General features: G+C 60.2%; 1 protein-coding gene across 1 annotated transcript; it reads left to right on the forward strand.

Annotated features, from left to right (window-relative positions):
• The first annotated feature begins 7,810 nt into the window (after positions 1-7,810).
• Positions 7,811-9,862, forward strand: MARCKSL1 (MARCKS like 1). The gene is made up of 2 exons (XM_064471572.1): positions 7,811-7,996; positions 8,464-9,862. Exons 1-2 carry the CDS (start codon positions 7,898-7,900, stop codon positions 9,085-9,087), a joined length of 723 nt encoding a protein of 240 aa, XP_064327642.1. The 5' UTR covers positions 7,811-7,897; the 3' UTR covers positions 9,088-9,862.
• Positions 9,863-11,795: the final 1,933 nt, after the last annotated feature.

An 11,795-nucleotide genomic window follows, 5' to 3' on the forward strand; every position in this document is an offset into this window, starting at 1 on the left:
AGCACGCACGTGCCGGAGCGCAGCGGTTGGGATAAGGACCAGCATCGCTGCTGGGAATGGGGTGAAGCTGGACCTGGGGTGAAGCCCAGCGTGGGGTGAAGCCCAGCCGCGGGGTGCAACAGCAGCGGTGCAGCGCTGCCTCGCCGCACAGCCCTGCGCCCGCAGCCTCCAGCATCCCACCGCGGCGCAGCCGTTGCCATGGCTACAGCCATGCAAGTCTGGGCGAAATGCATCTGCCGGTGCAGTCTGCCGAGCCGTGGGGGCGGGGAGGGCACCGCTGCTCCGTGCTGCTGCCGCTGGCCAGGGCCATGCCACCAGCCCCCCACCCCACAGGTCCCCACCAAGCCCGTAACCGGCTGCCGTCCCCTCCCGGGAGCTTTGCCAAGAGCGAGAGCCATCGCGGGAGAGCGGAGTGTGGATGGGGTGTGCCGGTCCCCCACCAGAGAGGGCCTGCAGAACCCCTTTGCAATGGGATGGGGTACATCACGGCGAGAGCCCACCACACTCCCCTGACCCTGAAAGCTGTGCAAGAGGTTCACCAACACCAAGCAAGCCCGGGGAGGGAGGGTCAGAGAATGGTGCTTGCCTCCGGCAGGTGCAAAACACCCACATGCCCTCCCCACCCCGCCCCCAGCACATCCCAGCAGCTCCTGGGAGGCGGAGAGCCCAAACGGCATGGCTGGGATGCCTGGGAGGCAAAGCACTCCCAAAAAACCTCAGCACCAGGCTGGGGCATGGAGCAGTTCCCCGGAGCCCATCACCAGGGTTTCTGGGCTCTGCTGGCTCTAGGGCTGCCGCCCAGCCCTGCCCACAGCTGCGGTGGCCCTGGGGACACTTTCGGTTTTGCTCTGAGGCAGAGGGGAATTCTGTTCCTGGTAATTAAGCAATCCAGGCGAGGGACAGCAGGGGATAAGGGAAGGGGATTTCTGATGGAAAGTTGCAGACAATCCCAGCACTGCCGTGATTCCCCTGTCGAGCTCCGCTCCCGGCTCACCCCTCGCAGCCCACTCGGGTGGGGACTGAGCCCCTGCCCCATCCCACCAGCATGGGATGTCGGGGAGAGGGTTTTCCTGGAACCCCAGGATTTACCCGGGGGCGACAGGTACCCCCCGCTGCTTGGCCCCAGCAAATCAGGATCTTCTGGTACAGGGAGCAGCAATGAAAAGGTCAATGCTATTGACACTTACAGGTTCCTAATGAGGCTTTAAAGTTAATAGTCCGTTAAGATGAGTGGGGCTGGAGCTTTGCATCTCTCAGGGCTGTTCGGGTACCAGAAGATAACGCCCCTCCCATACCCCACATCCACTCCCCGGCACCCCTCTGGCACTCCCCATCCCTTCAGCCCTTCATCCAGGCAGGCAGAAATCTGGCCTGGCCTGCGTGTCCCTGCGTCTTTCCTGCTGCCTGTCTGTCCATCCCAGTCCCTTCCCCCACGGCCGCCCTTGCACACACTGGCCTCTCTCTGCCTGGGCCCGTCAGATGTTGCTGAAAAGGAACAATGCGACGTATTGTCTCTCCCTGCTCGCAGGCATCAAAACCCAGCAGCGCAACAAAAAGACACATTGACTTGCAGGGAGAAAGAGGCCCATACATCCCCGGCTGCTCGCAGGGGGAGGGATCGCTGCCCCAGAGCATCCCAGCACCGCTTTCCTGTCCCGGGTCCGGCAGCGCCGGCTGCCCCGCGATGGGGTCGGCTGGATGCCACCAGCCCCAGGGACTCGGGCAAAAGGGGTGACCCCGCTGGGCTGCGGGGGGCTGGCAGTGGAGACGTGGGGTTGCCCATGCTCCGTCACCAAGGGAAGGGCTTGGGATCAGCGGCGTGGCTGTGCATGTGTCAGATGCTTGCTGGACCCATGCTGGGGGGGGGCGTGCACGGGCAGGACACACGCTGCTTTTGCGTGTGCAGGCCGGGCCCCCACCAGCCACGAACCCACCCCTGCAACCCAAAGGACACCCAGGGTTTGTTCGTGGCCGTACGCTCCAAGAGCAGGGAGGGAGCAGCGTCCTGCATCCACCTTGTCTCTGCTGTGGCAAGACACTGCTGCAGCCCGGCCGTGCTCCCCGTGGCATGGCTGGACTCGGTGAGCGCCGTGCAGGGGGGCAATGCCCAAAACACACGGGACCCCCGGCACGCTTCCCCTCCGCGCCCTCTGGCCATGGCGTGCAGGCACACTCCCGCGGCACCTCCACAGCAGGCTGTGGAGGAAACGGGACGGGAAAAGCTCCACTTGGACTAAGCATCGCTTTTGTTTCCATTATAAACTTCCCTTTTAATGAGGAAGGAGGCTCTGAAACGTGCTCCCCGCTCGGACCCCTGACAGTGGCCCCAGCCGGGGCGGGAGGGAGCAAAGCCCTGTGTGCGGTAGCACCCGGCCACCCTCCCGTCCCTGCTGCCAACTGGATGCTGTGGCCCCTTTTCTCTCCGGACACCCACTGGCAGCCATCCTGCTCTTGTAATGCGACCAAACCGGCAGCGCACGGCTCACTCAGGGTCAGGGAGTCCTTTATCAGCACCAAAATGCAGCCTACAGCAGGGATGCAGGAGATAAGGCGCGTGGGATGAGCATCCAGCCTGGGCAAGGACGTTGTGGCAGGATCCTGTTCTCCCGGGAGGAGCTGGGAGAGACCAGCAGGCTGAGAAAGGTGATGCGGGGGCTCCCTGCCAGGTGTTGATCCCTGCCATGTACAAACTCCCCCAGGACCGTGCTTGCGGGGAGGCACCCAGGATCCCTCAAGTCCCACCACTGTCCCCATCCCAGGGTGAAGCAGGGCTGGGGGCCCTGGGCAGCACAGCACAGCCCACCCTGGCCACCCCACCCCGCTGATGAGGCTGGAGGGTTTTAGGTTAGAGGGCTTGGCTTTGTTTGCAAATGCTCCAGCTCCTGGCCGAAAAGAAGGGCAGATGGTCTCTGAGATAAGGAGAGATTCGAGAGGAGAGGGGATTGCTCTCTCTTTCCTCTGCCATGACTCACAGCTGCCAACCTCCTCCCCAGCGTGAGCCAGGAAGGGGTGTCGCATCCACACGAGGATGGAGATGTCCTGGGGTGGGAGAGCAGAACAGGTCCTGCCCCCCCACCCAGTGCAGGACGGTGGGATGCAGGGAAGATGTTACCGGAGTGAAAAGCAAGCCCAGAAATAGCAAACGCAGTTACACAAGGCGCCGGTTGCCATGGGATCTTCACAACCAAAAATGACGGGGCTCTGGCAAATACAAGAACGGGCCCTTTTATGTGTTTCTATGGGAAGTCAGTGCCTCTCTGCAGCCTCCCGGGCTGGAGCCATTCCCAGGGCAGGAAGGATTCGGGGACACTGGTTGCAGCCCCAGCTCTGCACGGGTGACAGGGAGACCCCCGGCAAAGTCCCATGCAGACCCTTGCTTGGGTCCAGGACGCTTTTTCCCAGTGCAAATGTCAGAGGGTCAGTCAGCAACTGCTTGGCAGCCAGCCCAAGTGATGGCGCAGCCACGAGGAGGTTCGGCAGCGATCAACTTCTGCTTGGGTGATGGACTGGAAAGACCCCCTTGGCCACCACGCAGCCCCGCTCTTCCTCCTGCCTGCCGAGCCCCAGCCAGCTCTCATTCCCCGTAGAAATCCCCCGGCATGAAGCTCAGTAGGTTTTCCTTCTGCAGCTGAGGACGGCCCTGCTCGGCACCTGCAGTGTCCCCCAGCCCCTTCGCCCCATCCCCTCGTGGGCTGCGCAGCCAGAGCATCACTCGCCCGGGGACCGGGTAGGTGGCCACGTCCTGGAGCCGCACCGCAGGGCCTGGGAAAGCCATACCATGGGTGGGCATGGTTGGCAGACACGGCAGCACGGCTGAGGCAGACCCCCAGACCCTAACCCATGGCTACTATTTTTAGCCAAGGGCTGCTTGTGAGGGCTGTTCCCGTGCCGGAGCTGCTGTGGTGGCAGGAGCTGTTACCGCCTGTCCCTGCATACAGCCCAGCCCAGCCCCGCACTCTCCCTGCCGGAATTCTCTCCCCGGAGAGATCTAATTAGCTAATTCCTTTGCTATTTATAAATCAATATGGAAATCCCTCTGCTTTATTCACAGCGCTGTTGGTTGCCCTGGCTGGGCCCCCGCTAACTTGGTTAAAATCCTCGAGCAGATGATCAGAGGCTTGTGAATGGCTCCAGATACATGAATAAATAATTGCATTAATTCTTCGTTAAGGGCTGGGGGAATATGGCGGGTGGCGGGGGCAGAGCAAGGGGCTGGGGACTGCACCCTCCTGCCCCACTCCAACCCCCTGGCACAGGGGCTGCGCTCGCCGCTGTCAGCGCTTAACACCTAATAAATTAATAATCAGCACGCAGTTTAAGTAGGTCTGGAAAGTGGAAAATAACATCCACAAAGATCTTGCATTCCCAAGGCCTTTTAGGCAGGAGCAGCGTGCAGCGGAGCAGACAGATTTGTCTGCCTGTCCATCTGCTAGAGGAGCAGACAGGCCTGCAATCTGTCCGTCTGCCTGCACCCCGCAAATCCCCATCACCTCCCAAGCAGCCAAAGCCCCGGGAGCCAGTGAAGAGCCCACAGGGAGCCGGAGCATCCACTGCCCCGCTCCGGTTCCCTGCCCAATGCCTGGGGATGGAGGAGCCCGACCCGTGGCCGAAGCAGTGGTGGAAGGATGGGACCCAGGGCAAGCGGGGCTGGCGGTCACACTGGTTTCCACTGGGAGGATTTGGGCTGGTGTTTGGTTTACGCTGGAAACCCACCGCCGTGCGCCGCAGCCAGCTTCAGCCCTCCACCTGCTCTGCCGGTGTAACCACACCTGCCCCGGCGCCTGCATGGCAGCACCATCTGCTCCGTGCCACCAACACCCCCTGCGACACACGGAGGAGGACAACAGCCTCTTCCCGGGCTGAGAGCGGGAACAACCCGCTGCGGGTCTGCCCGGGGGGGACCTACGCTCGCCCCGTGGAGCGCCGGGGCTCCGGCACCAGCGGCAGCTGCCGGTGTGGCTGCACCAAGCACCGTTCCTGAGCCAGCTGAGCCCTTCTGGTGCTGCTACCATCATCGCAGCAGGCAGGACAGACATCTGCAGCGGAGCCAGGCCTTGGAAGAGGAGGCATGCTCAGGAATCCACAGGGGAATGTGTCTATTTATAAACACATCCCCTACGCAGCGCTGCAGAAGAGGGTTTTCAAGAAAAGCCAGGATCAAGAGAGCTGTGGCAACTGGGGATTCCTCAGAGATGAAAGCCACTAGAAAACCACATGCAAGGTTTCCGGCATCGCCTCTGATGGTGACGGGGGGCTGCACCCCCCAGCAGGTCTGCATCTTGACCTGTCTAATCATGCTAAAGTTTGCCCTTCAGAGACATCACATCTGCCTCCCATCACTCCAGCACTGCCCGCCGATCGCTGTGGCAGGGGAGCAGCGGGGTGTAAAGCACTTTCTCCCCTCCAGCAAAACAAGGAAGAGACCTGGGCTTTGCACGGGGGCGGATGCGGGGGGCTGAGCCGAGCAGCCCCAGACGACCCAGCAGTACAGAGCACAGCGGCAGCACCGCAGCCACCCTGCCAGCCCCAGCCCCAACCCCAGCCCAATAAATCCCCTCCCGAATAAGCAAGCCCGGCCACTCATCCAGCCCACCACTGCAGGAAGCATCTTTCCAGCAAGCAGCCTGTTTCACAGCACGGGATACACGCTTGCATCACCAGCCCAACAGACAGGCAAAAGCCACACCAGGGCTGCCACCGTCACCCCAAAGGCTGCACCCCCAGAGCCCCCTCCCCACTCACGGCACCTGCAGTGGGGTCGGTGCAGATGGGCGGTGGGTTGCCGGTGCAGCTCACCTTAGCGGCTCCCCGTGGCTCTGGTGTGGGAGGACGGGAGCATCTCGGGTCTGTTGCATGGACGGATGGTCTCAGACAGGTGCTGCGAAAGCCGGTGCTTGCTCGGGTTTGCTCGGCACAGCCGAAACATGCTCTTGCTGCTGTGGTGGGGTGGCATGGAGGGATGGGATGGGACGGGACGGGACAGGATGGGATGGGACTCACATCCCTGCAGAGAAGAGCCAGACAAAATGAACCTCAGCAGAAAGACAGAAAATCACTCCCAGAAGGTGGGAAGAAAAGTGTGGGGTTGCCACAGATGCTGCCTGATGCTGGACGGCTGCTGGGGCAGAGGGAAGGGCTCGCCAGCGCGGTTCTGATGGGTTTTGCTCCCCAGTTAATGGTTGGGGACACTGGCCTGGAGCTCATCCTCAGGAACAAGTGGCAGAAGACAGAGCGTGTTTACTGACTAATCCAATACACTTGCTCGGACCATTTGTCTTCCAAAAGCAAACAGCCTCGCCACGCTCTGAAAAGCACGTGCTTTTGAACAGGGTACATCTTCCACAGCTCTTTTGCTGCCCTGACGGCTGCTCGGGCAACTCTCAGTCTTGCAGATGGCCGAAGGCAGGGGCGGATGGACCAGCAGCAGCAGCCCGGCAGCCATTCAAAGGCTTTATCAACTGGCAACCAAAAGTCAATAAGGAAGATGCCGCCTGTTTTAATTAACAGAGAAATTTCGCTCTAACGGGGGTGAGATGATGTGTGCCGGGGGGGAGGGAGGACAGAGACAAAACATGACCTTGTTGGCGGAGCGCACACAGCGGCACATTGTTTTCCCCTCGGAGACACTGGCCTTGATCCTGCACGGGCTCCGCGGTGCAGCTGGGTGCTGGGGGCTGGGAGGAGCAGGGTGCAGGGTGCCTGGAAGGTGCCAGGGCCGCGGGGCTCAGGGCACGGTGCTCATGAGCGTGGCCCACTGCAGCTGCCAGTGGGGTGCAGGCTGGCCAGGGAACTCCGGTGGCTTGGATAGGCACAAAAGGGTCTTGATTTTGGGACACCTCCCCCCCCGCCAGTGAAATGAGCTGTGCCTGGGTGCCCGGGGAGCCCCCGGGAGTGAGTCTCCCATGGCCACTGCTGGCTCCACGCTGCAGCAAGGCTGCGGCCGGTGGCCTTGCCAGCACGGGGGGAGCTGCAGGCCCCACACCAGCGTTAGCATCCACTCAGGTTTAGTCCCATTTTCTTTTCTCCCAAGCTCTCCTTTTCCGGGAAAGCAGAGGAGGAAGACCTAGAGGGGAAAAACCTACCTGTCTGCATGCCAGGGAGCACAGCGAGGCAGGGAGCCAGGGTGTGACTCACCGCACAACCTGTCCCCTACAGCAGCACCCACTGGGGAGTGATGGGGTGATGGGGCTGGGGTAAGCGGTACCCCAGGGTGGTGGGGTTGGTGTGAGCGGTACCCCGGGGTGATGGTGCTGGGGCGAGTGGTACCCCGGGGTGGTGGGGTTGGGGTGAGCAGTACCCCAGGGTGATGGTGCTGGGGTGAGCGGTACCCCGGGGTGATGGTGCTGGGGTGAGTGGTACCCCAGGGTGGTGGGGTTGGGGTGAGCAGTACCCCGGGGGAAGTGGTACCCTGGGGTGTCGGGACTGAGACAAGCTGCACCATGAGCCTGTCCGGGGGTGATGGAGTTGGGACGAATGGTACCATGGGACCCTCCCAGGGGTGACAGGGCTGGGGGCAGGGGCCCCGCAGGGGTCCCGGGGCTGGGATGAGCACGCCCCCGGGAGGTGAAGGTGCTGGCGGGGGGCGGGGGGGGGCAACGGCGCCCGCTCCCCTTCCCCACCGCCTCCCCGCAGCCTCGCCCCGCCCCGCCCGGGGCTGTCCCGGCCTCGGGGGGCGCAGAGCCAGGGACGGGGGGACGGGCGGCCCTCGGTACCCCCCGTCCCCGCCGGGGCGGTGGCTCCATCCCCCTACCCCGCCCTCGGGGCGGGCTCGGCGGCGGCCCGCCCCCGCCCAGCGCCTTATTACCGGGGGCGGCGGGGGGCGCCCCCCACTCCCTCTCGGCGCCGCTCGCCCGCCGAGCGCAGCCGCCGCGGCGGGGTCGGCCCGACGTGCCGCACCATGGGCAGCCAGGGCTCCAAGGCGGCCAAGGCGGAGGGCAGCGCCCCGCCACAGACCGGCCACGCCGCCTCCGCCGAGCCCGCCAAGGCTAACGGGCAGGTAGGTACCGGGGAGGGGCACCGGGGAGCGGCGCCGTGCGCCCCGCCGGGGCGGGTGGGCGGACAAAGGCGGCGACGGCTGCTCGGTGGGTAAGGGGAGGGGGGGGGGAGCGGCCCCGGGGGGGACCCTCCTGCCCGGTGGACACTGAGCGATGCGGCAGCACCCGCGCCGCGCTCCGGGCTCCCTCCCGGTACCGGGCGGGGGCCCCGTCCGCCGCCTCGCCCCGCTACCGGGCGTGGAGCGCGGGCGCCGCCCGGTGGCAGCGCACTGACACCCCCCCCACCCCCCCACCCCCCCCCCAACCCCGGTGCACCCCCTCGCTCAGCTGTCCCCCCCTCACCGTGCTCGGTGCACCCCCTTTCCCCACGGCCGCTGCCCCCCGCCCCAGCTGGGTGGGGGGTTCTGGGGTGCCGAGTCCCGGCTGTGCCTAACGCGGTGCTCTGCTCCCCCCCCGCCCCTTCCCGCAGGAGAATGGCCATTTGAGGCTCAACGGGGACATGACGCCCAAGACGGGTGGTGAAGCGGCACCCCTGAACGGGAACGGCTCGGCTGAACCCCTCAAGGAGGAGAGCAAGGGCGAGCTGGGTGGCGGGGATGCCATCGAGCCCGCGCCCCCCGCTGAAGGCGGGGATGCTAAACCCGAAGGTGCCGCGGCCCCCAAGGACACCCCCAAGAAGAAGAAGAAGTTCTCGTTCAAGAAATCCTTCAAGCTGAGCGGGATCTCGTTTAGGAAGAACAAGAAAGAAGCTGGGGACTCCTCTGGGTCCTCTCCCACGGAGGACCAAGGCAAGGCGGAGGCTAAGGGAGAGGAGAACCCCGCTTGCTCGGCCAGCGGGACGGAGCCGTCGGCACCCCCCGAGGAGGGGACGGCGGAGGAGCAGGGCAGCCCTGGGGAGAGCAACCCTGGCAATGATGGGCAGCAGGGAGCTGAGCCCAAGAGAGAGGATGCAGAGGCAGGGGGAGGCAAGAAGGAGGAGAAGCAGCAGCCAGGGGAAAGCCACGGGGATACAGCCAAACCAGAGGAGCCCTCAAAACCCGCAGGGCCTGAGCCTGCAACAGCTCCGGTGGTGGTGGAGCAAAAGGAAGAGTAGAGCCCACTTGGCATCATCCTAACTTAAGACTCTTATGCCATTCTCTCCATCCCGGTAACACCACGGACTCGCTGCCTTGCCCACGCACCTCCCTGTCCCACCTAGAACTGACAATGCTTTCTAAAACCAACACCTCCCCTTGAGTTATTTCTTCCCCTCCCCTGTTAGAAAGCTGGTTTGGATTCCCACCACCGCCACCACAACTTGGAGCAGTTTTACCTGAATCCTTTAAAACTGTGGAGGAAGACTATCCTGGACATAACTGGAATTTACAGTTTGTAAGAACCCAGATCTCACCCCCTGCTCTGGTATCTCTGCTGGCCTCCTGACTGTCCCCACTCTCCTCCCAGCAGCCGTCGAAGCCCAGCAAACCAGTGACTGTTCAATGGATTCTCTTTTTTTTTTTTCCTCAGTTTACATTCCTGGTTCTGACTTCAGTTAAAGTATTTTGTGCTTTTTATAGAAATCAATGGTTTAAGAGCTAATCTGGTTAGTTTTTTATAATGTCTTACTATTGGCTTAAAACCATAAAGCTTGTAAGTCCGCTGTGTTTAATTCTGCTTCTAAGGGATAACTTTTAGGGTGTGGGGTGGAGGGAGGGGGCCTGCCAGCTGTATAATGTGAAGCAACATTGTTTTCTCTGTAAATAATTTTTTAATGGCTGAAACACTTGATTTGCAATTTTCTAACTTCTAAAAACAAACAAACAAAAAAGAGTTGTATGGGCTTTATTGTAACACTTGAAAGGAATAAATGGTGACCCCTTTATGGGTGAGCTTGAGTCCTTCTTGTCCTGGATGCCAGACGAGGGCCAGGGAAGATAGCAGTTGCTTATTTAGTTCAACAGCTGCTGCATTTAATCACTCCAGCCCTGGCTCTGCTCGCAGTTAATTGACTTGCAGCAGATGTAGAGCTACAGCCACAAAGGACTTTCTCACACAAGCCTCTTGTCGCTACCTTAGGATCACTGTTCAGCTGGCTGCTCAGTACCTGTTTTCCTAGAGCTCTAACCCATTTTCTTCCTTGTGGGGGGGGGGGAAGCCTTCTCATAAGGAGGGACCCAGAAGGGCTACTGATGAAATTCCCATTTTCAGCTTGATTTCTCTAATTTGGGGTGGGTTTTTTTAGTGGCTTTAGAGTAGGATTGGCTCCTCTTTGCTGAAAAGACATGCTAGAGCACAAGAACCGTGCCCTGGGAGCAAGGATTTACTTCCAAAGAGAAAAGGAAGGCACAATGGCTGCCTCTGTCGTTCCTCCTGTGATCTGCACAGGGATAGCGGCGATTTTTCCCTGAGACAGACGTGCAGCAGAGCTCCTTCTGGCAGCTTAGGCTGTAGTAGTAGTGCACAGCCCCTCATTTAATGGCCTGCTCCTAATTCCCATCTAACCACCTGCCCCTGCTGTTTTGGCTGGCAAAGAAGAAGCTGGAGAAAAGCAAGGACCATTGTTCACCCAAAAGCCACTGGCACCACCCCAGCAAGGCAGGGCCTGGGGCGAGGACCAGCACTGCTCTTCCACGGGCCCGGAGGTAGGTAGAAATGGCCAAAACTCTTCATTTTATGCCGCACATCATCCTATCAATAGTGGGAACCTAAAGCAAGCGACCTGCTTCCAAGCGCGGCGGGGTATTCACCCCTGTTCCTCTGGGGGTAAAAAAAAATAAAACAAAAAGCCAATTGGTATTTTAAAGGTAGGCAGTGGGGTCTGTAAGTTGTTTCGGTTGCTCGCTGCCTGCCCTGCGAGAGACAGCTGCGTCGTGCCCCAGCCGAGACGCGGGGCTCCGCGCATCTGCTGGGGAGCTGCTGTACGGCATCGCGGCAGCCATTTTAAGGAACACTGGAAGAGAGGAGGACTGCAGTTGCACATTGGCATGCGTGATCTGGCAGGGGTAACGTGAATCGTAGTTGTTTTTGTTCAAGGAGGAGAGGATTTTAATTGTCTGCTACGGTGAAAAGGATAACAAGTTTCCTGGGGTGTTATTACAGCAATGAAAGTCAACTGTGGCGCGCAAAGCTTTTTCTTCACTGCACAAACAGATTGGGCTTATGAACCTTTTGTGTCCGTTTCAGCTGCGCTCGCGCTCAGTTGCAGAATGAACCCGCTCCTAATTATGTTAAAGAAAACTTTTTCACTTGAATACCAGATAGAAAACACACAAGTTCATTCAAAAAACTACTCCCTTCCCATAACTTATTATTCCTTTTCCAGACTAACACCGCTTTCAGAGCAAGCGTCAGCTGCACGAAGTACCAGAACTCCAAACAAACCACAACCCCAACTGGCAGCAGCGGTGCTGCTGGATGAGAACCCAGCTGCGAGTTAGGGAAGAGACAGAAAAATCTGCCCCAGGGACCCGTAGTAGAAAAGGTGTGAGAAAACACCCCATGTTATTTTGACTTACCTTTTCTGGAGAATTTCAAGGCTATTTTATAAAATACAGGGGAAAAGGAAAAAAAAAAAAAGCAGCAAAAGAGAGGTAAGCAACCTCACACGCAGCTGGGAGTATGTTCCAGATCAAACGCTGTGGTGGATGGTATTTAAACCAGCACATCTAGCCCTCTTCCTGAAAGGAGGGACAGAATTCATGCCTCACCTCACCCTTCTTTCCAAAGCTTTTTTTGTTGGTGGGATCTACGTTACAGCACGACCAAGCTACTGCACTGTTTTCCAGCAATGGCTCTGAAAACAAACTGAACTCCCACTCTAAC

The sequence above is a fragment of the Phalacrocorax carbo genome, chromosome 22 (assembly GCF_963921805.1).
Source record: "Phalacrocorax carbo chromosome 22, bPhaCar2.1, whole genome shotgun sequence".
Classification (NCBI taxonomy): Eukaryota; Metazoa; Chordata; class Aves; order Suliformes; family Phalacrocoracidae; genus Phalacrocorax; species Phalacrocorax carbo.

Coding starts and splice junctions, on each gene's coding strand:
- MARCKSL1 (XM_064471572.1), top strand. CDS start 7,898: ATGGGCAGCCAGGGCTCCAAGGCGGCCAAGGCGGAGGGCAGCGCCCCG. Junction 7,997..8,463: donor CCGCCAAGGCTAACGGGCAG/GTAGGTACCGGG, acceptor CCCTTCCCGCAG/GAGAATGGCCATTTGAGGCT.